The following is a 26,828-nucleotide window of genomic DNA, read 5'->3' on the forward strand; positions in this document are numbered from 1 at the left end:
ATGCATAATAAGATACATGTAATGATATTATGATAATGAAGCGCACAGGTTTTTTAATACACCTGCACAGACTTATCAGTTACTTAAGACACAAATTGTTTTAAATAATTAGTTTTCTCTATTTCAAATAGATTAGGTGATGATCTTCAGTGAAGTAAGAAAGTTGACAAAGTCATGAATTTGAGGTGAGTTTTCCATTGACTGAATAGAGTTTCAAGGCAATGAGGTTGCAAAACAATATTATTGTTTATTTAAGAAATTGTGGAATTGCTTTGACTTGAGTATACTAAAAGGGTAATGCTCCTTGAAAATATTTTTATTTCTTTCTGAAGCAGTTGCCCTCTGGGGCCCCATCGATTGTTCATGTTACAAAGGTCACCACCTCGCCAGTTAAAAGAGCTTTTTACTACAAACAGGAATACCTTGATTTCTGAATTATAAATGTTTGCTCTTGTGTTTTATTGGTGAAAATCGTGAGGCAACACGCTGACTACAACAACAACTAAAAACACAAATACATAAGTCTAAATTTTGGAAGAAAAATTAATATGAAAAAAATGTCGTCTATTCATGTTATCTACTGCGTTTAGCACTTTTCATGTCATTCATTCATTTCAATAGCAAGAATTTACCGTTTCTACAATTATAGTCAGCAGTATAGCGGAACAATAAATTGTCACCTGAACCAAGTCCCACGGGTGTCCAACGACGAATTACCCACGTTTCGCCCTCTCGACAGTTCGCCCCCAACATTTCGAGTTCGACCCGCAAACCTAACCGAAATCGCCCCCTCTATGTAACGAAAAATCTTCTGTAATATATTTAAAGGTAGACGTAGCCACCTTCAAATAAAAGTTTTCAGGGTCGAATCCGAACTGCTGGGGGCGTGCTGGGTTAGGGGCGTACTCGGACGGGGCGAGCTCGCTATGGGGCGAAACGTTCTGCTACCCCTATAACTCAGTGGAAGAGAATCCGAACAAGTATCGGAAGGCCGTAGGTTTGACTCCTGCAAAATTTTCAAGTATCCATGAGTCGCAAGTGAAAAAATATTGTCTCTTCAAAAATAAATGTGTTAGTTGGTTTTTGTGTATAAAGAACATATTTTAGATGGATTGATGGGTGATTTTTTCTTCAGTTACCAAATGACTCCTTTCGTATTGAAATGGCGGCCGAAAAAAGACCAATAGTTCTTATGAACCCATTCAACGCTGTTACTTTGTTATGGGAAGAAAAATAGATTCTGTTCAGACTCAAAGCTATATTGCTCAAAATAATTTGTTGCATCCACCATGTTTATCCCGGTCTTGTGTATAAGTCATTCAATTTTCGCATGTTTTAAGCTGGTGACACACGGTTCAACATTTCAAGTGAAGCTATGATCCTCGCAGTTATGAACGCAATTTTTGCAATTGCGTAAAGAAGCCTGAAAAATTCAGGACTTCAACGGGGTTTGAACCCGTGACCTCGCGATACCAGTGCGACGCTGTAACCAACTGAGCTATGAAGCCACTGACGTTGGGAGCTGGTCATTTTTTTTTAGGCTTCTTTACGCAATTGCAAATATTGCGTTCATAACTGCGAGGATCATAGCTTCACTTGATTTCATATCCGCAGTTCATACATGATCCATTTCATATATCATTTAATCGTTGGTTCAACATTTGTTGATCAACAAATGTTGAACAGTGTGTCATGCCATGTTGAATGTTGAAATATGCCATTCAACACGTTGAACGTTGTTGAACGATGCTGAACGAAAATAGAGACCAGGGCCCGGTTAACGCAGATAAACGCTAATCCGAGATTAAAATTATTTCTTTACTCCCAAATGCTGTTCAACGGTGATATTCGGTAAAATCAGTAGAAGAAGTCAATCTTGAAAAACAAAAGTATGCAAAAGAAACTTTCACCAAAAAGTTGAACTGAAACATGAAACAGAACTTTACCCTTATCCTGGATTAACTTAATCGGCTTTCGAACAACTGGGCCCTTCTCTATTCCGTTCAACTCGTCTGTGCAACATTGTTCAACATTTGTTGAGCAACAAATGTTGCAGGATGTTGAACCGTGTGTCATCGGCTTTACGGCACACTTCTTAGCTATCAGAGGTCTCTTTCTTTTGAGTTTCCTGGGCTGACGAGTTCGGGAAAAGACACCTCTGCCATGGATCGAAACTCACTTTGATCCAACCGCCCTCCACAACCTTGGACAGCACTCCTTAAACCATATTCCTTATGATGATGTTTCCTGACTGTAACTTGAGCCCGTTGTGTCCCGCGCATTCCTTTACAGTAATTCCGCTGTTGTTAAGTGAGCCCAAATAGCATGAAGTATCACGTGAGGATTAGGTCGCTAAGTAACCACAGCGCATGCTCAACACAGTGAGCTTCGACCCTTCCTTCGACCCATGGCAGGGGTCTCTTTTCCCGTACAACGCAAAAAGAAAATAAAACCTCGGCTAGCTGGAAAACGGCACATTCGTCAACGTTTTCATAGGTTGTGGACTCAGAGGCTAGGGAACCGACGGAAAAGTGTTCAGATCAAGTGCTCAAATTGGTACCTTAGCCGGAGTACCTCTGGAGGCAGGGCCCCTGCGGGGTGCTTTTGCATGGGTGCCAAGTATGAACGGTGCTTGAAAATTAAAATGATTCTCGTGAATTGTTCACATCCTAGGATAACAAGGTCGCAAGGGCTTACTTCTGTCAAAACAGAGCACGATGTTATCTGGCCACAAATATAAAATAAGCTAACGTTAATGTGTTACTGCAATTTTAGTCTTTTCCATTTATCAATAGCGCTTTATTTTTCGCTTACAGGGGCTACTGTGAGAAAATTTAAAACCCTTGAAAGTCATGAGAAGGGTGAAGTGCGTGCTCGTGGGAGACGAAAATGTCGACAAGCGGGAACTCTTCATCAAATATGTCGCCCTGATGAACGCTGAAGTCCAGTCAGCCACAGAAGTAACGCCGACAGAAACTACCGAGGTGACAGGTCACTTTAACGAGGCGTTTGTGAACGGAGACGAGAAAAGCAATGAAGAATGTTCAATGCGAGTTGATTACGTTCCAGCGCATCCAAACTTTAGAGTCATTCATAGCGAGGCCGAGAGGGGAAGTGTGTCAAGTATAGAGTCGCACCAGGACTCTCTCGATCATTGGTCGGGCGCGGTTACCATTGGTGGGCGTCACATTTTCTTGGATGTGCGTGACGCTCCATGTCATGCAGCTTTTGATAATATCAGACCCGATGATTACCCTAATACGGACGTTTTCCTTGTTTGTTTCTCCGTTGTTCGGTTGGCGTCGTGGGAGAACGCCTTGACAAAGTGGATACCAGAAATCCAGCAAAACTGCCCCATAACTCCGTTTATTTTGGTGGGAACGCAAACGGAGTGGCGCGAACTCTGGGACGAAAAAGATCCTTCCAAAAAACCGGTTTACGCTGTGACAGGGGCCGCGTATGCAGAGCAGGTGGGCGGTGTTAGGTACATGGAATGTTCCACATGTGACAATGAAGTCAGGCAGATTTTTGATACCGCTGTAATAGTGAGTACCATGGATCGTATGAAACTCTCCACGTATTCGCCCGAATTTGAGAAAGATGGGACAACCTTGCTTCACCGCGCCGCCAAACTCGATCACCTTCCTTCTCTGGAATTCCTGGTGGATGCCATAGACTTGACAGCCAAGGACAAGCAATTGTGTACTGCCTTGGACGTCGCGCTTAGAGAGGACAACTTAAGAGCGGTGCGCTTTCTACTTGAAAGCGGCTGCGAAATGGCCGCTCCACCGGATTGTTGGCAGAAGGTGTGCGAGTTCTGGGTCAATGATTGTGAGGATTCTGAACGTGTGGTCAACAGTGACATCACTGAATTCACGAGACAGTTGACATTCTTTTACACTTCAGCTTCACCTCGCCCGCTCGGTAGAATCCTTTTGATTGGTCAAAAGGGAACAGACGTGGCCAAGTTTGTGAACGAGACCGTCCCAATGCTACCAGTGCGATCACTGACTATAGTAAACGCTGACGGACCGACTTTGTTCGATTTATCGCACGTGCAGTCTTGCTTGGAATCTCTGACCATTACGAACTGCGATTTCGGTTCCTCTGAGTTGCCCGGAACTATCTATTCATTAACAAGTCTGAAGAGCTTGTGTGTCGTCAAGTCGGGCGTCTCGCGTTTGTCGGAACAACTCGGGGAGTTAAAAGGCTTGCAGCGTTTGCGCTTAAGCTCAAACAAGATACGGAAACTCCCTCACACGATTTCCAGACTACAGAAGCTGAAGTTTGCGCACTGCGATCGGAACGCACTTGACAATCTTCCTGATACTCTTGGATGCTTAGGCTCGTTGGAAACGCTTGACCTGAGTTTCAACAAGCTGGAAAAGATGTCTCCTTCTCTTGGCTTGTTGAGCAATCTGCGCAATCTCTGGTTTACGAGGAATCGCTTGAGGTTCCCTCCAAGCCATGTTCTCAGCAAAGGAACTGACAGCATTTTGGAATTTCTTAGTGATTTCTTGGACGATCCAGTGGCTAACAGCCAGATTAAGATGATTATTGTGGGGGGAAGTGAGGTCGGCAAAACCTCCCTCGTTAAGTCTCTAAGTCAAAGCAAGGACTGGAGAATCGGGGGTGTTGGAGACGTCACAAGGACTGGTGGGGTGGAGATCTCATCGATGGATCTGATGCGTTTAAAGTTGAAAGTATTCGACTTAGCTGGAGACGACAACTTTTTCTGCTGTCATCATTTCTTTCTTTCGGAGAACACTCTTTACCAAGTCGTTTTCGACATGAGCGCTTACACAGTCAGCAAAACGTCGTTAGTGGTGAACCAGCTCGGTAGATTAGAACTGTGGTTACAATTTATTTTCTCAAGAGCCCCGAATTCACACGTTCTTCTCGTTGGTACTCATGCTGACGACCCGAAGCTCAACGAGGAAATCCGAACACGGATTCGTGGAGACATAGAAATCCTCCTGAGCAAGTATCGTCGAGAGCACAAACGCCAGTTTGAAGGGGAAGCGGTACCTCATTGTGGTCTGTGTGAGGGGCACCTGATTTGCGAGGGCTCCGGTGGGTCGATGTTTTACGTCCAGGAACAACACATCCCACGTCTTAGTACTGTCGTCCCAGAGCCCTGCATTCCTCACGTGATAGGGTATTATGAAGTGAGTTGTCAGGGCCAGTTTCCCAAGAACTTTCTCAGTTCGAAGAACGGAAGCCTACAGAAACTGAAAGTTGCTGTGTATTCTAGTGCCCATGTCCTTCTCAACACTAAGGTCAGTTCCCGAATCCCGCAAAAGTGCCTGTACGTGCGGGATCGCATTCATGAGATGTGCAATGCGGAGATTGAGTTAAAAAAGTGGCCACTACTCACTTATGACCGCCTGCGGGAGATCGCTAATGGCTGCGGAGTGAAGCAGGACTTCAAGCTCAAAGCGCTTATGACGTATTTCCATTCCCAAGGAGAAATCTTGTGGTACGAAGACATGCCCGACGTTGGCGATGTGATTTTCATAGATCCGTCGTGGGTTTCTACGCAGTTGTGCCTTCTTGTCGGCTCAAAATCGGGCGCAAGTTCCGGAATGGACGGAATTTTACGCATCGACAACCTGGCCAAGACCTGGCCTGACGTGCCCGAGGGAGAGCGGTTTTCCATGTTGACGTTGTTCAGAAACCTTGGCTTGTGTGTCCCCATCTCCGACACCGAAGACCTTGTTCCTTTTCAGTTGCCTATTGGACGCCCAGACGAGGACACGTGGCCCGATCAACCCATGGGTGACGATCGGCAGATTAGTTGCGAATTTCATTTTAGTTTTCTTCCTCCGACGTTTTTCAGCGATCTTATCATCGCCATAAAGAAACGAGGCCTTCCCAACAGCCTCGTTGTCGAGCCCACATTCTATCGTTTCCACATGGTGTTCGCCACCACTTCGATTGCCAATATGGGTTGTCCTTTGCACTGCAAAGAAAGAGCAGCTCATCCTTTGGCTGAAAACCGTGAAGTACACCGAGTTAGCGTCGAAGGTGTCCCATTTGAGAACAAGTTGAAGGTCATCATCCGAGGATCAACCCCATGTTGCATTCTCCCCGACCTAAGAACAGCCGTTAAGATGGTAGTGGACACTCGTTATCCTGGTTTACGTTACGTCAGACGAGTAGTTTGCTCCGTGTGTGAACGCACCGGTGTTAAGAAGCCAGCGCTTCTTGATAGCATCAACCAAGATGACAACTTTTGCTCCTGGGGCCACGCCCTGGGCAAAGAGGCTGCAATTATTGCTGGTGATGTTCCAAGCATGGAGCTCCGTCCTAAACTGCCTTCCAAAGCAAGAGCCAGTCAAGTAAGGCTTGGGGTTTTTTTCAGTGAAGCTGGGAGCCTCCTGGACGACTGCTATTGCCCAAGACTTCTTGCTGTCTTCCCCATCGGATTTCAAAGCGCGCCATTCAAAAATCGTCTCCTCGTAAACTCCCCGATTACTGACGGCTTTGCAGTGCATTTTCTCTGCGAATGTCCCGGATATTGGCATCTTACTGAAGGACCAGGTTTTCGCATCCCAAACATCCATAATTTCCTCAATGCCCTAGGTGCGCGCGCATGCAAACTCTTAAAACTCGCTTTCATGATGCGAGAAAATGACGCGCAGATTGCCTCTCACTCGTCGTGCGTGCCAGTCAAGATTGTGTTTGGCGAATCGCGTAAGTTTCGTGACATGCTTATCACGGACGTGCAGGATCTTCTAGAACACTATTTCTTTTTGTTTCCCGAGCTTAAGGAGACCTGCACAAGCTTTATGCAGGACGATTTGAAGTATCTGCTGAGCTACGATGGACTTAGCCGTGGCAAGTTGTGCACTCTTTTGGAGATGTCGCCCGACTGGTGGAGGGTCGGTCCACTGGTCTGCACTTATAATGACCGTACAAAAGAGTATCTATGGCTATGCGACAAGCATGCAGTGTAACAGGCCATTGGTGCATAGCGAAGGAAGCGGCGAACGGTCAGACTACGATTCTTGGTTGTCCTGTGACGACCAAAGGTAGAGGTTTTGGGTGTTCCCTTGCCATTCCACGTGATAACGAGAAATGATTTCTGACATTTTCTACTGAGTGCGCAGGTTTTGGTCGCAAATGATAACCGAGCAGTGGTTTCTGTGAGGCTGCAAATCAAACTATTTTCTAGACTCAAGATGTCCACAGCCGCGTTGTGATTTGTAATAGAAGCGTTGAATCTAAACATCTCAGGCTCGCAACAATCACGCATTCGTCGTTGTGTAAAATTTGGCTTCGCTAACACAGATGGAGAAGGAGATGGTGATAAAAGGAATTTTAAGGACGGTGCGTACTTTTGTTACTGTGCATACGTTCTACGCATCTCAAGATACTCAGGTTTCCTATTGGAGGTGCTTAACAATACAGGGATATTTTTGCGCAGTTTAAAACTATGCCGAGAAAGCAGAACTCAGCAAGTACTCTTGGTATCCAAAAAGAAAATTGGGAGTAGCCACGCATTTTTCAGAGATAGTTAAGTTTCAATTTGGAAAAGAACGCCATACATTGCTTTGTATTTAAAAGGTTTTTGTAAATATGGTTGATTAATTATCTTTGAAAAATGCGTGGTTACTCCCAATTTTCTTTTTGGATTTTAATAACACACTTTAAGATCTGCTTTTCCCGCATATTCATAAACCGGTAAAAAGATACCTTTGAAATAGTAGGCACCGTCCTAGCAAAAGAAAAAGCGTACGGTGACAGCTGGACTTTGTTCAAGGATTAGATCATCCATGGATGTATTTGTGTATGCTCAGGTATCGCGAGAGTCTTAATTCACATTTCAATAGAAAGATGTGGTGCCGTGAACGGCGAAGGCCAACTCGCCCTCGAGATAAAAAAGATCGGCTTTGGTAAGTGTTTGCTTGCCTTGGGTTCTTTGTTGTAAGAAACTGTCGAATAGTAACAGATTCGAAAGGCTTCCATCCCTGTGATTCATAACTATCAGAAAGAACTGAGGAGAAAAGTGGGCAGGGATAAATTATGAACAGATACAGTGCATTACGATTTTTCGTTTCAAGACCGAACAACCAAAGTTATAGCTTCTCTTTCGTATTACTCGAACATATTTTTGTATTGAAAGTTTCTTTTTTTAACACATTTAAAATATTGCATTTTAGTAAATTTTCAGCTCCGACTATTGCATTTCTAGCTTTTTGATTGGCTAAAAAACTCCGACTATGAGCCAATAGTCGAAGTTTTACGTCATATGGAAAATAGTGCGCCAACATGCTCTTTCCGGACGCTTTGTAAAATTGTGGAAATAAAAATCGGCGGCAAAACCCGGTTTGAGAATTTACTAAAACAATTATTCCATTCGCCCTTGTTGGATATGAAGTGATTATAATCAACTCGTGCTACGCGCTCGTTGGTAATTTTATCACTTCATATCCAACTCGGGCTCATGGAATAATTTTTATTTGAACTTGATTGTTATTAGATTTGAGAGAAATTTTATGGCGCAAATTAGGCGCCGTTTTATGCACCAGCAATGGCATATGATAACATGACGCTAATGTCAATTTTTTTAAAATCTTGGAGCCAAAGGGGCTTGGAATTATGACAAACGAAAAGTGTATTTCAAATACATTACAGTTTTCGGATACATTTCTTGGTGCACAATAAAGATGGTTGCATCTAGATCTGCTGTTAGCTAGAGTATTGTTTTCAAAACCGTAACGTAATGTGCTCACAAAATGGAACTTTGTCTCTTCCCCCAACCTTGTTTCTAGGGTCTCTCTTCTCTACCTTCTTCCTCGTTGAGGAGAAAGACCGAGGAAGCAGAGAAGAGAGACCCTCCACTCTTACACAGCGTCTCGAACTATCCGTCTCATTCACTGCATGCCAAAACATTTGAGGCCGTCCCCTTTTTCCTCCGTTTGCCGTCGAAATCAGAAGCAATGAAAAGCCCGGTCCTCACTTGCAACGCAAGGATACAGCTTTGGAAATTTCTTTTCCTATATAAAGACGTTTTTTAAGTGCGAAGTGGTCATACTTTGCAGCTCATTCTTCAGAATTTTTGCGATCTGCAGTTGCGTTGTCAACAGCAAGAATTTTGCCGGTATACCGAGGCCGACCTTTCGCTAGAACTTTAAACGCGTTTCTGTTTTAAATAGTATTTACAAAACGATCTACGGTAGTTGTTGTCAGTGATTCAACAAACATGATTTTGAAATAAACGCCACATCGGAGACGGCAAAATTTAACAAACGCGGCGTTTAATCGAGTAAATACGGTAAGCATAATCATGATAACCTTATGCGCCAGTGATGACGGCCGTGACCATTCTCATCCACAGAGTGCGGTTTTCTTTTGGTCAGCGCCAAGAACAGCGAAAAATTTGCACAGTCTCGGTAATGGTATGTTGCAACCGTTGACGATCGTTATTGTTTCAAATTTCTGAGAATGCGCAGAAGGGGCTGAAGTCCGTCATTCGCATCACCAGCTAAGCCTATCACGCCAGCTGGGATCTGGGTTACCACGGTTCGAGGAAAGAGTTGCTCCAACTATGGTCGGTTTCGAAAGGCTGATGATCGGTAAAGATCTTGAAAGCCTGAATGGTACAGGGTGCACGTCAAGTAGTTTTAATTCATAAGAAATCTTAACTTTTAAGGAATTAGGTGTCGTGTATTGGTAGGGCCTTTTTGTCGCGCTAGAATTATCTTGACACATGAATAAAATAATCGTCGTGTCTTGTCTTGAAAATAGGCCAGTTTCGAAACATCAAAATCTTCAACGTGATAGTGAGGTAGTGATGACAAAAACAATACAAACACATTGGAATGAAAATGAAACATATTTGCATATCATCCACTTTCCTTTGTCTTTGTCCTCTAAACCTCTCTTTCAAGCTGAATTTTATTATATCGAGAAAGGCCTATTGCGAGTTCGGTAGACTTTCAGACTGGACTAAAAAGGCGGAAGACAATAGAACCATTGTTATTCCGGTTAGGCCTTGTTAATTAAGTATTAATTAATTGTTATGTTTGCTTTGTTCTTTTGTTTTATGGACACTAATTATTTCAGATCCATAGTTTAAGCATGGTTAATACAGGGAAATGGTTATGAAACACTACAAATTTCTTTGTTGTAGGTTTTTGTTCTCTTTTTTGGCCTTGACCGTGCATAAAACACAATAGCTGTTTACTCCGTACTGAGGAACTAACCAATAGAAGCGTGTTGATTACGTAATTCATACATAGTGTATGAGCCCAAAACAAAAGATTGTGCACGGTCGTGGACTTTCCAACCTAAATCTTGGCATCTTTGTTTGCTCCTTTGATGTTTGCCGAGCTTCCAAACCATTCTCCTCTATTAACTATGGTTCAAGTTATATCCTAAAAGAGTTGAATGACGTAATTTTACGAAGTATTGGCCGAATGCAAAAATGGCCGCCAAGAAATTGTTCTTTTGTTTCTGTGTTAAGGTAATTCCTTGGTATTGAATTGCACATCCCTACTGCAAACGTTTCTCGCGTCATTAGAGCGCGCTCATGACCACGTGCGCGTACAAAACGTAAGAGATTTCCCTCAAACCATAGTTAATAGAGGAGAATGGTTTGGAAGCTCGGCAAACATCAAAGGAGCAAACAAAGATGCCAAGATTTAGGTTGGAAAGTCCACGACCTTTCACAATCTTTTGTTTTGCGCTCATACACAATGTATGAATTACGTAATCAACACGCTTCTATTGGTTAGTTCCTCAGTACGGAGTAAACAGCTATTGTGTTTTGTGCACGGTCAAGGCCAAAAAAGAGAACAAAAACCTACAACAAAGAAATTTGTAGTGTTTCATAACTATTTCCCTGTATAAACATGCTCAAACTAAGCCCGATAGCGAAATACATGCTCCTTTTCTCTCAAACGAGCACGGTGACCCCCGATTTGTTTTACAGGAATTTGCTAAGAACAATCTAATAAAGAACATATTCGAAGAAGAAAAAAAGTTTGATAGTAGAACATGATTTTTTTTGGATAACAGTTCCGTACTGAGTGTATTTTGACAAGGCGAGGACTTCACGCTAACCACGGAACTGTCCTAAAGAGTGCACTATTCTCACAGCCAGGCAATCAAAAACGACGTAAATGAAGCAATACTGCTTATGTGAATAAAAGAAGTTTTATTTTCAAAATAAAATTTTGTATCTTTCAAGTAACGAAGACTTAATTCTGTATGAAGGTGATTCGAATTTTAAACGCGCAACCAGTAAAAATACCCCATTTAAAGAGCCTGCTGACGCGTAAACAAGCACGGTGACCCCATTTTTTTATTGCACTTTTTTAATGTTCATATCATGAATGTTAATTATGCCAAGTTTCCAAAAAAGTTTTATAGTAGAACAACTTCAAGGGAATTACCTTAAATGGCCTTACTGCCCCCGTTAGCACGCGTAAAATTGAAAGAAGTTTGGATATAAAACGAGGCTGGTCAGTCTAATTTGCAGGGGCACCCAACGAATCTGTTCCTCACATTATCTGTTCCCCAGAGGAATCTTGCTGGCTGGCAAAAATACAGGTGTTTCCATGAGCTGGCTGGGAAATTTTGTTATTGATAGAGGTTTTGCCTGGGAATTACTGACTTCTTCTAGCATTTCAACCCGAGCTGGCTGTAGAAACTCTGAAGACTGAGGACGACTAAAAAAAATTCCTGGGGAATTCCTGGCTGAGAAATAAATTTGATCAGCTGGCTGGGAAACCAACCAATTTTATCTAGCTGGCTTGGAAATTTCTTGTGTGTCTTGCTGGGAAAAAGGAACAGATAATGTTTTCCCAGCAACACTGAAAAACACCTGAAAATGCCTTAACATTTATTTTCATTAACTGGGGTATAATAATACATTTTACAACAAATTAGTCTTTGGGTGCCCCTGAATTTGCAAAAATATAAAATTATTGTTAGCAGCCATGCACTTTTGCATTCGGTCAATGAAATTTCGTATGTAGGCGGTTTGCAACCATCTCTAGGGACGCAGATAACAATGCTGCCACGTAGAATTTTATTGCTGGTGTGTGAACTAAAGGAGCTAATGAGAGACATTTTGAAGTTTCGTCTACCAACACGGCGACGATGACGTGTAAACGTGGAATGAATGTTTTCCTCATTTCACGTGGTTGATTTGTAGAGACGGGAAAAATATCGAACAAAATATTGAATGCGCTATTGTTTGTTGGTATTCTCGTTAACGCTGCCGTTGTAGATAAGATCACTGACATTTGTTAACAAACACTGTGTAATTATATGTGACAAGAACCATTTGTTTCGACATCCAGTCAAGATAAGATTGAAGGTTGCACATTTATATCAACAGAGTGATGTCAACGATATTTCAATTTCATGAAACTGAGTTACCTAGATAGGCGAAAAACGTACTGTAAAGTACAGCGCGGAAAGAAAAAAATCCCATATTTGTACACGGAAGTAGTTTGAGCTTGAGCTGTTGGGAGACCCCTCATTTAAGAAAGGAATTGATTAATTAAAAGAAGAGGCCGGTGAGGCGTTTACTCGGATTCAAATGCTTGGAGTAAAGGATTGTCTTTTGTTTCATTGTTGTTTGCCATTTGTAAATCGAGTATGTTAGAGCCACTTTCACGTGATCTTGAAAAATACACGTAAAAACAGAACATAAACAAAAATGCAAAACATTTAATTGGCTTATCGAACAAATAAACAAAACGACCATGAATTTTCATTGGCCTAGCAAACGCGGATGCAAACAACGTCGTCTGTCCATGAAACTTTCCGGAAAGTTTCGCCTTGACGTCATTACCAAACATTTGGTTGAACTGCATAATGCAGTTCAAGTTGTGCACTTCAAGCAAATGTTTGTAACCACTGTTTGCCTTTTATTCTCATCGAAACTTAAATGGCCCAAGTCAAAGAATTTTTATGAAATAATAATAATGAATTTTATTAAGAGTATTTTGGCGCGGAGGCACTAATTGTGGAAAAGTTACAGAAACAATCAAATCAACTCTTATCAAATCGTAGGTTGGTTTTTGAGTTGAGGGTAACTGGGAAACCGGAGAAAAACCTCTCTGAGCATGATGGAGAACAAACAAACTCCATCCACATGTGACGTCAAGTCTGAGAATAGAAGCTGGGCCACCTCGGTTGGAGGCGAGTGATCATCCCTTCTCCTGAAAATTCCTTTCACAAAGAACGTTTTTTTTCTGTGGCCTAAGTGATATCGTGATAATAAACGCCCAATTAAATTACTGTCACTTGACGCATGCGCACCATGGCAAATCTTTCATGATTTTCAAGGCCGGGACACAGTGGGCGATAAGTCGCTGCGACACGTCGCGAGGACAAGTCGCCGCAACAATTCGCCTTGTGTGACACGGTTACTTTTATGAAAATCATTGTCTCTGCTGCAGAATTTTGTAGCCGCGATCAGTCGCACGTATTCCAGCGACCAATCGCAGCGACAAAATTAGCAAAAGCAGCGTTGCCGCACCGAGAGTACACTTCCGACAACAAGTCGCTGCGACAAAATATGAATAAACCAATGAGCCGGGGCGCCATACAGTTCACATTACCCTTCATACGAGACCACTGCGTGTTCAGGCGTCGTGTCGCAGCGACTTGTTTTGCAAGTAGTACAAACCAGAGTCACAGAGAACTTTCGCAGCGACTTGCCGCCTGGAGTGTCCCCGCCTTTACAGAGCGCGTCTCTCAGTTTGTGATCTTCTTCGCGGCGATGAATAACAGGGACTCGTTTCTTGAAAATGCTTCCAGCCCGAAAATTGTAGAGACTATCATGCGCTCTCTCTGAAAAGCTTTTCTCCGTTCTTGGTTCCTGTAGAAGAAAAAAAAATTGTTAAAAAAATTCCATGTCTTGAAAAGTCATCCTTTTGCAGATGCGGAGGAATTTATGGAACAGCAGTACGCTAGAAACGTCTCTGGGCCTTCGGGAAAATGAACCCAGACCCGATTTTGCTTTCAAAATAAGTTTCCAATTATGCAAAGATATTTGGTAATCAAGGAACTTGAAGACCTGGTCGTTCGTTTATCTTTTAATTGTTTCCTTCCCTTTATTCAATGGTGCTGAATAAATTCCCTTGACGTTTAAATTCCCTCAGTGCACGCTTGAAATTTTGGATAATTTGCATATAACACGACAAAATGATCATGAAGTATGCTTTGTATCTCTGTACTTATTCTGTGACCCGGGAATTCTGGATGCTTTGAATCGAGCAAGTGAAAGCAACTAGCTTGTTCAAGCTCAAAGAGAGGAAAAAAATGAGAATGCTTAATCAAGAACCAGTTCAACTAATACCTCGAATTGACGTCAATGACGTTGACGTTATTCGCCTGTTGGGTTCGGGTGGATTTGGCTCTGTATTCGAAGCGACGTACAAGAACTCCAAGGTTGCACTGAAGAAATTTCACACCAACACACGCAACAGGAAGGCTGCGATGCAAAGCTATCAGGCCGAGGTGCACCAAGAAGTGTTGTCACTGAAACATCGAAACATTGTCCGAGTGTTAGGCGCCAACATGGCTCAAAGCCTAGAAGACCAACCATTCATCATTATGGAATTCGTGAGCCCAAGAAATCTACAGCATGTTCTTGACGACGCCGATGAAAAGATCGATTTCAAACGCCGCGTGACTTTTGCATACGAAGTGGCAATCGCTCTGGAATATATTCACGAGAACAAAATCGCTCATCTGGACCTGAAGCCTGCAAATGTGTTGATTGCAAACGACGGGCATTGCAAACTTGCGGACTTTGGCTGCTGCCAGATCATCGAGGAACGGCCAAACACACCTTCCAGATCGTACCTCACTGGAACCTTTGCATATCGAGCACCCGAGCTGTTGAAAGGAGGAAATCCAAGTTTCAAAGCTGACGTCTTTTCTTTTGGAATCTGCTTGTGGCAGTTCTGGGCTCGAGAAATACCATATAAATTACAGAACCACCAAATTGTCATTTTTCGCGTCGTTGCCTGCAATCTGCGCCCAGAGATTCCTGAAGGAAATGATATTGACAATCGGTACCGGGAGCTGATGACGTCATCATGGTCTGGTGACCCGTCAGATCGACCATCAATGCCGGAGATTGTGAACTTGCTGAAAGGGTGGCTCGTATAAACAGGCAGTGACCATAACGGGACCTTGAAGTAATTTATCCTTCTTTTAATCCTAGGAGTTTTACCGGTTACAGAGTGCAGGACACACGAAGGCTTACACGCAAGTCTTTTAGTCATGGTGGAACACGAGAGATCGTCCGTTATTCATACCCCGAACATCCCCTCCATGCATGGACAACCTAAGTAAAAGATTATTTAAATTTATATATTAGAGGAAAAAGAAATTATATTTATTTGTTTATCGTTGTATATAATGTATATATATATATAATACATTTATGGTAGAGAATTATTTATTACATAAATTAAATTTTATGCATAGCAGAGTTACATAGTTTATAGAGACTTCAATTCGCTTCTTCAAATCGTGACACATTAGATATATGGTTTTATATTTCTTGCTCTTGTTTACAATAGCGAATTTCAACAGAGTTTCAAACAACCTTTCTTTATAGCACAGCTAAGGCATCAATTTAATTTTGATGAATATGTGTTCCCGAAATCATAACTGCCAGCGGTTAAAAAAGAGACAGGTTGATCAAACGCCAATAAAGGCAGGAAGTTTGAATGTGCAATTTTAATACTTTACTTGCGGTTTCATTCTCCTCACCACAGCCTCGGATCGACCTAAGGCTCTGGGAACTCTATGTGGAAGAACATGCGCCATAGGGTTGTTTTATAGCCAAAAATTGGCAATTTGAACCTTACGGCGCCTGCTCACTCCTCATGCTAACATGAATGCACCAATTAGAGACGCTTTTGATTGTTCTTCACGAAAACCAACAAGAAGACACTTTGTTTCAGGATTCCCCAGAGCCCTTCTCTCCCTCAGTCAAGAGAAGAGCTCTGGGGTCGAGATTGTTCCGGTTTAAGAATAATAAATTTGGCGCATGCACTGAATGACACCTTATTTTAGCAATCAATCAAAAGATAAAATCCAGCAGTTCGTGGCAGCCGCAAATTCGTTTCGAGGGCTGGTGTAAGGTGCCTCCAAAAACAAAGATCTAATGCTTATTTAAAAACCGACTTATTCAAGAAAAAATACGAAGGCAAGGACGGCTGGCTTATAAAACGCGTTGTCCGAGTCTAAGAAGCACAAAATCGTTTTGTAGAAATGCCTACCTCAGTCTACAAAACGAAGACCCACACTAAAACGCTCCGATGAAGACCCCATCGACTTTGTGTTTTTTAGACTCGCACAATGCGTTTTAAAAGCGAGCCGTCCTTGCCTTTGAAGTTTGTTTTGAATCAGTAGGTTTTAAATTGGTCTTAAGTTTTGGATCTCGGGTCTTCGTTTTGGAGGCACCCCTGGTGTTACTCGCAGCTGTTTTCTTGTCGATCTTTTCAAATTTCCGTTGCAGTTCGTTGCCACCTACATAATGTCGCCAGAAATATATTTTTGTTCCAAAAAGCACAATTCAATTCAAACAAGGGAATTACTGTTGTAGAAACGATTGTAGAATTTTAACCAAAATTGTGCTCCTTACAAGAATTCTTTCTCCAACTCTCCAGTTAAATATTCCTACGATTCTGTAGATCCTTAGATTAAGAAACCAGTCAAAAAGGACTTTAAGCTACTGCTCTAAGTGGCTGAAGTAGTACCGACCAAAAAAAGAAATTTCTACTATTTCTTCAAGGCGATTAACCCGGCCTTTTTTAGGAGATACAATTCTTGTAACCAGACTGAATTTCAGCAGGTATCTTAACTGACTGCCACCACGTCAAAAGTATGGAACAAATTATAACCATAAACGAAAAGAAAATTTTACTGATGAACCACACGCAAATTTGTCAACCCCATGCTCTGTTTTGTCGATGGGACGTTGACTAATGACCCGTGCAATGCACGTGATCAACTGACTGGCAACAGGCTGCGTTGCTAGGAATCATAACAAACGGCGCTGAAATAAGCTCCCAAATGAATGTGATATAAGTTGTAAAACGATGTTTATGACAAAATTTTCGACCATTCCAATGCCAAAAAAACATACGTTCAAGTCAAGCCAAATTAACACATACGTGGCGAAGCTCAATGTAGAATGTTTTCTTACAGCTGATAAAACGAGGTAAAGAGGTGAATTCTTGCCAAGCTTTCTCAATGCGTAGCTCGGTGAAACCTGTGCACCAATATTGACAGCGCAGTCATTGGATCCCACTTGAATGACGTAACATCTTGGAAGTGAGACAAAGAACCTTGTTCATTACACCGTGTTGCTCGCGCGTGTAAATTTTTTCACAGAGCACTTTGATCTGCGCTTCTTTTGCGAAGTCATTCCGGCCACTAGCGTTAGTTGTTTTTCACGTCTGTGGCCGTCACTCTGGCTTACTGACCCAGGAATCTATCCAGGGACTGATTTTATCGGAAACAGTCACCATTGCGTCGCAGGTTCAGTGTAATTTTTTTGTATGAAAATGGTGTTCGTACTGAATTTTAAAACCACGAGACACGATGAGAATTCAGTTCGCTCGTGGCGTGGTTTCTCCAGTTTTGTCGCTGTAGCTAAACAGCTGTTTTTTCCTTTTTCATTCTCTAGTGGGACTGTAGATCCTGACCGGCCAACGGACCAGATTTCAAGAATATGGACAAGATATCGAATGGGTCGCTCCCGCCTGGCGAAGTCCACGGACAGGAAATCCTACACGACTCAGTGTATAGCGATGGAGGCTACATCCCACCACAGACTGATTTAAGCAACCATTATGAAGAAGACAACGGAATAGACCTGGAAGGTTATCAACCAACTTATGCTGAAGCTTTTCCACCCCTCCCAAGCGCTCACGTACAAAATTCTACTCCGAACGACACCGGATCAAAATGGCGTACAGCGACTGGTCCCATTCGTTCGACAACAGTAACTCAGGTATTAAGTGAAATTTATTGTATTTCCCGGAAAGCCCGAAACCTCACTATAAATTCTTACAAAAGACAGATTGTTTTTTTTGTCCTTTAAGGTTTTATCCTTGGGATCATCAGTAATAAAACAACTTGTTTTGTGTTGATTGAAATCCCGGTTGAAACCCCTCTTTTGGAATAAGCCTCACAGGGAAATTGATACAAAGTTCGTGTCTTTTTGCCCTCTACGATTTAATGATGATTTTGAACGTTATGGTCTCATAGTTTCGAGGAAATCCAAGGAAAGATATTTATTTTCTGCATGCACGTGTCATTGGCTCTTGTAACAGTAAAAAGGAAGCTAGTTCCTCAGTTAGACAAATCAGGATCGAGGTTTCATTAATTTTGTGAAACATTCGCCACGTTTACAGACGAATTTTTCCGGTCAGTCAACAATAATGAACTCCGTGTTTCTTGTTGATTCACAAAAATGTCTCTATTTTTGGCTTTAAAATCGTCTTCACAGTTGAAACTTTCTGAAAAATTGAATACTTTTTCTGTTATTCCCAAACCAAATGGTTTTTTTTGTGATGAAATTCTGATAAAACCGAGGTAGCTTTTAAGTAACTACCCCCCATCAATAATTTAGATCGTCTTCCCGTTCTTGCTTTTCTAGTTGGTAAAATGTTGACATTCTTATGTATCTCTGCTCGTAGACCTTTTGAGGTAGGTTCTACCAGAGTAACGTATTCTGGTTACGATTAATTCTTCTATTAATTAAAGTACAGTAGTAAAAAGACTTCCGCGTGTACTGTATATGTTTATATCGGGTTAGAAAACCATTTCAATCCAATTTGCTGTTTTCCTTCAGATTTGGTTCATTTCAAATTTTCAATCGCTAAAAGGCGAAGGCACGCTTGCCTGTGTCTTATTTTTAGGAAGAAGACAAAGGGGATTCGAGAAAGTCTTGTTTGACTCAATTTAAAACTTTTATTTTCGCTTATTATGCAAAATATTATGCTACACATTTTCTTTAATTGCTACAATGTGTTGACCTTGTTTTTTGAGTATCACACAGATGTAGAGGTTAGTATTATTCTACAAATACTGCTGTAGATGGGTTTTCATGCAAATTTTTGAAGGTCGAAGTGTACGTTACATAGCGACGTAACAGCAGAATTTTCATGTGCTGTAGGTGCTCTTTCTAAAATGCGAGAATTAAACGGATGTGCACATAAGACTGTTAATGTCACTACAATGCCCTCGTTTTTTTTTTATATAAGAGGATTGTTCTTTAATATTTCTTTAAAATTATTTTTTCATCATTAATTTTTTTAGTGAAAAAACCTAATCCATATACTCTCAAGGGTATTTGTTGCAAAGTTTCAGCATTGGTCATTTTCATTGCCCATGCCAGGGCAGTGTTCTCATCAATACAGAAGAAAGCCTTGGTGTTACTCAAGAAGAAACTGAAACAAAAGCTTATCAGGTTTTTGAATAACAAAACCAGTTTCATTCTTTCACTTAGCTAAAGTTTCCCAGGTAGCAAATTGCAAATAAGTAGTTTTGTCAACCCCCAAAATGGAACTTATTGGTTTGCTCATGTAAACGTTGTTAGGAGTATGTACTGTGTAACAATTTGTGGAGTTTTGAATATGGTTATTCTATGTCCTATGTTAAATTTCAAAGTTAGACCAAACTATTAATACAGCAGTATTGCTATTCTGAAAACCTGATTTAAACCAACACTAGTTTCCCTATGCCAGTCTACTTTTCTTTGTTTTTCTATCACTATTCCTTTGCTACGGCAAGCTGGCCTGTCCCTTCATATCTAACGAGTATTGACCCATTGACTCCTGGGTGTTCTCCATTGACGAGTAAAATCGTCTGGTGTTAGACGGAGTAAAATACTAAGATACTAAGTGTGGCCGGTTTAGGGGTGAATTGGTTAAACAAAATATTATGTCTAGTTGTGAAACAGTGTGAGAACTTTCCTTGTTTTGCATCAAGCTCTTGGTGTATAATAGAGACGTTACTTTGACTTTTGTGATCTAAGAACCCACTTTGGCAAATTGTAGGAGTATTTTTTAATATGTCAATCAAGCATCTTGATATACTTTGTACGGCTAAATTAATTAAGCAAGTCAAGACAATGATGAAGTGGAAGTGCATTCTATTCAATGTTAACTCAATTCCAGTTGAATTTGTTTGGCTGCTGCCATGGTAAACCTGTATTACTATGAGCCCAATTTCAGATATTGTTTTAAAACGTGTTCTTCTTGTACAGTCAAAACTGTCAACTCTCTTAAGATGTTTTATAAAGATCACTTTGCAGGAAAATAGTGTTCTTATTTTTGGTCCCTGTCCTGAAGGATCTTGGTCATGTATTCTTATCGAGTACCTCTTGGTAGAGTTATTTGATAGGTTTAATTCAGGTCAGTTTGCTCAAAATACAGATACGCTTTTATGTTGTGCATGAGCGTCATAACCTGATAAAGCACTCCTCGTTAGTATTCGTTATAATTATACAGAATACTCATATCTTGTTTTTCTGATGTGCTAGTATTCCCCTCTAAATATTTGAACCACTGTTGCAAGTCCAGAGGGACACGCTTTTTGTGGACTGTTTAAGAAGTTGTTCGAAAAACGGGTCTAAAAATGCCAATAAAACACTACTGCTTGTTTTTTAAACATAACTTAGTGGTTATGCTGTGTTGCAGCATGTGTGGCTTCGTGTTACAAGAAGTGGGTGGCCAAGGATTTGTCCTTGCAACTTGCAGACACGACACTTTAGTTAGTTTGTAAACATGACAACGTATAGTACTCTAATATTTTTAAACTTAAATTTTGATTTATAAAGAAGTGGGACCCGTGAGTACAGTATCACATGTCAGTGCTGGAAATAACAGTCGGTCAGCGGACATTGTCCGACCAAATTTTGAAAATGTCCGGCCAATTTCACATTATGATCGGACACGATGACCGAACATCTCACCAGCACATCTTGAGTTCTCTTCTTCAAGGTGTTGTCATTCAATAAATTATGTCCAGTCCAATTTGTCAAATGTCCGACCAAAAGGAAGATTTGAAAGGACATATGTCCTGTGAATAAAGAAAAACTATTTCCAGCCCTGCATGTGCCCAAGTGGAAGTTTTGCAGCAGTGTGAGAGGTAATAGGTAAATTTATAACGCTCCAAGAAGGTGAAGTGTCTCCACTATTTTTGCAACTTGTTGTAGCACTTGACCAAAATCTTCCTAAATGGGAAGTTCTTGAGAAATCTCGGAATTATAAACTGATTTTTAACACGATTTCACACATATTCTCGGTTTTCACATGACGTCACGACCGCCATGTTGGTGCCCAAAACAAAGAAAAGGCGGCCATGTTGGTGCCCCGACCAAATCCTCCGGGAATTTAACTCTATTATTATGCAAACGCTTCCTTTTGTTTTCGTTAAAAAACATGGCTGTTCAAGGCTGCTGCCTAAGAAAATTTTAAAGGGGCCCTCAGAACTAAATGCTGAGAACTTAGGAGCCCAACATGTGAAGTGAAAGGTGTTGTGTGAAAAATTAAGGAGCCCAGAGCTATTCTTTGAGAGCCCCAGGCTACCGGGCTCCTGTTAGGCAACAGCCTTGCTGTTGATCATGTGAGTGAAAACCAGCAATTGCGTGCTTTGAACTACTAAATGGCAAAGTATCGTGAATGGCTTGACTCCTTTTTTTTATGGGTTTGGTCAAACATAAAAATTGACAAACCCTCACGTTTCTTCACTTAAAAAAATCGGAAATCCATTCTGTTGAGCAGTCAAATACTGACTGCATGAGACAAAACTGAACGAGCGAAAAGCCTTAACAATCAAGTTTTTGTCCAAAACAAATCTTGATCACATATGCACAAACATGAAAGTGGTAATGCAATGGTTTGTGTGGAAAAACTTGCATGTTTCATGCTTGAAGAAATGCGTAACAGTCGTTCGCAGTGAACAAGAGTTCTCCATCTCAACTTTTGCTTGCTTCAAATTTCCAAACCTTTTTCTACTCTTTCTACTTTTCCAAAATGTTTCTAACAAAGCATTCAAAACGTTTCTTGGCTGCTTTATTGTGATCTTGATTTCAGTTGGCTGATCAAGGCACGTTATTTCCTTTGTTTTGGGAGGATCTGCCTGATCGGGTTTTCTCATTTGAAAATGCAGGTATTTCGGGTTCCTTTGGAAGAGCGCCGTTACAAAAAACCAAGTGAAAATGCTTTCGGAGATGACCGCCAGAGAGAGATATGCCGTGATATCATGGCAAAGACTGGAGCAGCAATTGAAGTCAGTTCTGGTAAAGATCAAGGCTTGACTATCATGGTGACCGGAAAACCAGGATTTTTGGCCAAAGCCAGGCGCATGGTGCTTACCCAACTTCAAACCCAGGTATGTTATACTTGAAGTGACATCTGGTTCCTGATTGGATGTTTTGTTAATTAAGGTGCTACGGTGATGGAAAACCACTTTCTTTTTTTATTCTGACTTAATTTGAAAGTTTGTTTGCTGAAGACCTAACTGGCTGAATTTTGAGCTTTGATTTTTGTCCAAAGGCTGTTTACTTTGAGTGTAAGTTTTGGATTTCAAGGTCCACCATTACTCACATTTAAATCTGATCAATTGGAGCTCAGAGGGTTGGATTGAGGGAAAAGTGATGTCAGTTACTCAGTAGCTTAAATCTCAGCTTTTGAATGCAGCTTCTTATGTGAGCAAAAAACAAGTTTTAAACTGGAAGCCCAAAACTCCCATGCTGCATATTAATTTATTTAATTCAGCCACATACACATGCATTGAATTCTTAAATTAGTGATGCTCTCTCAAGATTTTAATAGAACTTTAGTAATGGCACACCATTAAAAAGGAAATTCTAGGTTTTTCTTCAAACTAAGGCTTAAAACTTTGGTCACTTAGTTTAGTCAACATAGGAGCACTTTAAAATTGTGAATTGCAATCTGAAATGGTATGTTAAGTTAGATTGTTTCTTTTAATATACAGATGCCCTGCATTCTGTTTGTTATTTCTCTGCAGGCGAATATAGAGATGAAGATTCCGCGAGAGCATCACAAATTTATTCTTGGGAAAGGTGGCAAAGTTTTGCAACAGCTGGAGCTGCAGACTGCAACGAAAATCACCATGCCAAGGGATGGATCGGATACCATCAAAATTGTTGGCACAAAGGAAGGGGTTGACAGTGCACGACATGAAATACAAGTCATTTCTGATGAACAGGTACTTCTTCCATTTCTTTAAACCATTAACTCCTGAAATGAACCAACTCGAGTTTCCCTCTCATTGTCAACTTTAATTTATTTAATATTTACTAACCAGAGATGTATCCAGGTTTTCAAATTTGGAGGTCCTCTGGACCCCTTTTTGAAAATTAGAGGGTCCATTGCAAAATTTTGGGGGTCCAGCTAATTAATATTCAACAATTAATATTCGATATTGCCTCTTAATTGCTGCTGCAGTACCCTTTCAGATTTCTAAATTGCACGAAAATAAAGTCTAATCCCTCCCCAGGAATACGTACTTGAAATGATCAATTTCTTTGAAACTGTTATGCCCATTGATTCATTGATCAAAATATATGGGCTGTCAAAGCTCCATCGATCACATCTGAAAACGTCTCGAGGAATTGGTATGCTGTAGGAACTGTTGGCTCCAGTTGATAAATGATCTAGATCTGCACACCAAAAAAACAAAACAAAACTTAATCTCAATTTTCCGTAAAAGAGCATCATTTATTTTAACAACACTTGAGGTGTAATTTAGGAACAAAAGAGCAAACAAATGCTCGCGTCACGAGGCCAAAAAAAAAGTCTAGAACAGTGTTGTCGCTGATGTGGTACTTTGACAGTCACGTCTTGCCCGTAACGTGAGCTTGGGTCGTCTATGTTTACAGTGTCCCCAATTAGTGCTCCAGCGGTAGAACGACTAGACACTTAAATAAAGTTGCTTTCCTTTTTCCTTTTTACTTCAAACTGTTTTTACTTCCAGCTGATTCAAAATATGCCGCCTCGATAAAATAATGCAGATTATACTTATATCAGAAACTTTAACATCACTATTAAGTATTAAAAATGAAAAAAAGGACTTAGAATTTTCTCACTTTAATACCGGATGAAAGATTTACCATGAACGCCAAACTGTTCGCGCCCTTTTCACGAAGTAGACCAAGAGAGGCCCGAGACACTTTCTTGTACCCAGACCCAACGAATGCTGAGATTGCAGAATGTTCAAATTAAATGTGTGGATATCCAAATTGAATGTTGAATGTTTCAATGTCTGAAGTACAGTTGTACTGATCGAGTGTCAAGATTACTGAATGCCAGAATTGGATCTTCGAGCCGCCAATCGATTGTTAGAGTTTATATTTAAGCCTGCGAATTGCCGAATTGAAAGTTTGAGTTATGAATTGCAAATTGAATGTTTGAATTACTGCTTTAATTATTGGTTAGAAATTGTTTGTTCTCAATTTTACTTCTTACTTTATTAAATGACATTTTTTTTTTTTTTCAGGCTAAACTGGCTTTCGAACGACTAAACATTGAACATGTTTACCATCCTTTCATCTCTGGTGCCAATGCAGCAACAATCATGGAACAGACTGGAGCACGCATCAACATACCTCCACCATCAGTTCAGAAAGATGAGATCACCATTGCTGGAGAGAAAGAGGGTGTGGCGAAGGCTACGGAAACTATTTTGGCAATCTATGAGGAAAAGAAGCGCAAGACTACTACTGTTTCCATTGAGGTGAAGAAGTCACAGCATAAGTATGTCATTGGCCCTCGTGGTGGAACTTTGCAAGAAATATTGAATATGACCGGTAAGGAAATAAGTTTCCGGGGTGGTCAGAAAATTTTGGATTAGACATCTGTTTTTAGAACGTATGAGGTGAAAAACAAGGAAAATTATAAATCTGCAAACTACATGTAACAGACAGGTGCAGTTGAGTGGTCGGCCAAGAAGGTGAATATTTTTGCGGATAATCGCCACTTAAAACCTCACTGGTCACACTGCAAGTGCCCAGTGATACTTTATCTTTGTTGAATGGGGTTTCATGGAAGTTTTTTGCCCATTGCTGTTGAATTCATTGAAATATTTCATACAAATACACCACTATCGACAGCACTTTTCCATTAAACTTGAGTGTGCAACTTTGCACTCTTAAGTTTAATGGAAGAGTGCTGTTGGTAGTGGTGCGTTATTATGAAACATTTCAATCAATCTTGGCTGCGCTCTAAGGAAAAGTTCAAGAAAAGACAAGAAAAGAGTCCCTCCCTTGGGGTAGGGGAGGAGGGGGGGGGGGGGGTTCCTTGTTCCCTTTAAAAATTTGCTTGTGTTCCCCAAAACCCCTGGGAAGGACTCTTCTGTCTTTTCTTGAAATTTTCCTTAGAGCACAGCCAAGCTTTGAAATGTTTCATAATAATACACCATGGCCATGCTGCCGATGTTTTTCAGGTTCAAAAATAAAAAAAAGGAAAGATAGTGACAGGTGTATGTAATTTTGATCAAGGCAATTGGGTCTAATACAGGTAAACCTTTTGACTGCTTCGTTAGGTTGAAACAAATTTTCAAAAGGCGAATCAATGCCGCTTGATTCCTGTGGAGCTTTCTGTGAAAACTGCTGTGAAACAATGAAACGACAGCGGCCCAAAAGCTATTGTTTTTTTAAACAAGTCGTCTTGATCTGGATGAAAATCCTCACTACAGCACAGAACTTAAGTATTTTTGCCAATATACAATACAATACAATACAATACAATACATACTTAATTGACCGCTCCCCATAGGGGCTTTTCAGGGCCAATGAAACATTACGAAACGATGGAACGGAACAACAACGGCCGGGGGCAAACCAGTTGGCTATTTTCAAGTGCAGCTGGGAAGTTGAACCAGGGACTACCAGGATCAAATTCAACGAGTGGTCAGAGCGGGTCTTGAACCCGGGATCTCCGGATCTCAAGGCAAGCGCCCTAACCACTGGGCCACACAGCCTCCTCACATCACATCACACTGCCTAACATCATTAGGATGTTAAGATGAATGAGCTTGTTGTGGATTTGAGCAAACTTGAGTATTTTTCTGGATATTGTCAGTAAGATGTTTAGTTGAATGAGCTTTTCTTGGATTCAGGCGAAGTGTATCTAAGTTTAGGACATGCAATGATTTGTCACAACACCAAAGACAACACAGGATTGCTCTGTTTCTAAAACAACAACAAAAAACATGATATCTTTAGCTTATTTATTTCGTTTTATCATGCACAGGGGAGAAACAACCATAACCTAAATATATTTTAGCCAAGTGGGTGCAGCAGTCGAAGTAGTAAAAATATTAAATTTGCATAAGGCTGTGATAACTGGTTTATAATTATAAAAATAAATTGCACTGCTTCCCGTCTGAGCAGAAGTAACACCTTTTTTTAGAACTATAACCAATAAATGCTTAAGTGTCAAATTTACTTGGCTGTTTTTTGAGAAGGAATCAAAATCTGTGTGGCCGCCAGCCGTCAAAAAGTCATGAATTATGTTGCGTGTGAAATAACGACGAACAGACTTTGAACCGATTGTTTCGTAAAAGAAACATTTTCTGAGAGCTTTTGTAAACTGTAACCACCAGCATGTTAAAATATGCTCAAAATACAAAACGCCAGAATTCCCGGCCAGATGACCGGCTAATTTTCCTCACTCGCCTGAAGCCAAATGTTAGTCGTCTCAGGTGACCGGACACCGTTAGAGCACAGCCTTGGTGTGAGCTGTTTCTTTTTGGAGTCTCTTCGTAAACATGTTAATCTTTGGAAAGTTTACGTTTATACATACATT

The 26,828-nt window shown here is 40.9% G+C and overlaps 3 protein-coding genes across 3 annotated transcripts in view; all 3 read left to right on the forward strand.

Annotated features, from left to right (window-relative positions):
* LOC138051541 (uncharacterized) overlaps window positions 1-8,687 on the forward strand; it is a 14,421-nt gene extending 5,734 nt beyond the window's left edge. Inside the window, exons 3-4 of the mRNA XM_068897761.1 lie at window positions 132-185; window positions 2,817-8,687. Coding sequence (XP_068753862.1) covers window positions 2,853-6,959 — 4,107 coding nt within the window. The 5' untranslated portion in view covers window positions 132-185; window positions 2,817-2,852 and the 3' untranslated portion in view covers window positions 6,960-8,687. The remainder of the gene's footprint in view (window positions 1-131; window positions 186-2,816) is intronic.
* A 5,599-nt stretch (window positions 8,688-14,286) lies between these two features.
* Window positions 14,287-15,708, forward strand: LOC138051542 (serine/threonine-protein kinase mos-like). The gene has a single exon (XM_068897762.1). The coding sequence runs from the start codon at window positions 14,287-14,289 to the stop codon at window positions 15,139-15,141; it is 855 nt and encodes a 284-aa protein (XP_068753863.1). The 3' UTR covers window positions 15,142-15,708.
* Window positions 15,709-17,323: 1,615 nt separating this feature from the next.
* The window catches only part of LOC138051544 (vigilin-like), a 29,988-nt gene continuing 20,483 nt past the window's right edge, over window positions 17,324-26,828 (forward strand). The window contains exons 1-5 of the mRNA XM_068897763.1: window positions 17,324-17,526; window positions 17,675-18,001; window positions 22,168-22,389; window positions 23,029-23,229; window positions 24,520-24,829. Of these exons, the coding sequence (XP_068753864.1) occupies window positions 17,720-18,001; window positions 22,168-22,389; window positions 23,029-23,229; window positions 24,520-24,829 (1,015 nt within the window). The 5' untranslated portion in view covers window positions 17,324-17,526; window positions 17,675-17,719. The remainder of the gene's footprint in view (window positions 17,527-17,674; window positions 18,002-22,167; window positions 22,390-23,028; window positions 23,230-24,519; window positions 24,830-26,828) is intronic.

This window comes from Montipora capricornis, chromosome 6, assembly GCF_036669925.1.
Source record: "Montipora capricornis isolate CH-2021 chromosome 6, ASM3666992v2, whole genome shotgun sequence".
NCBI classification, from domain to species: Eukaryota; Metazoa; Cnidaria; class Anthozoa; order Scleractinia; family Acroporidae; genus Montipora; species Montipora capricornis.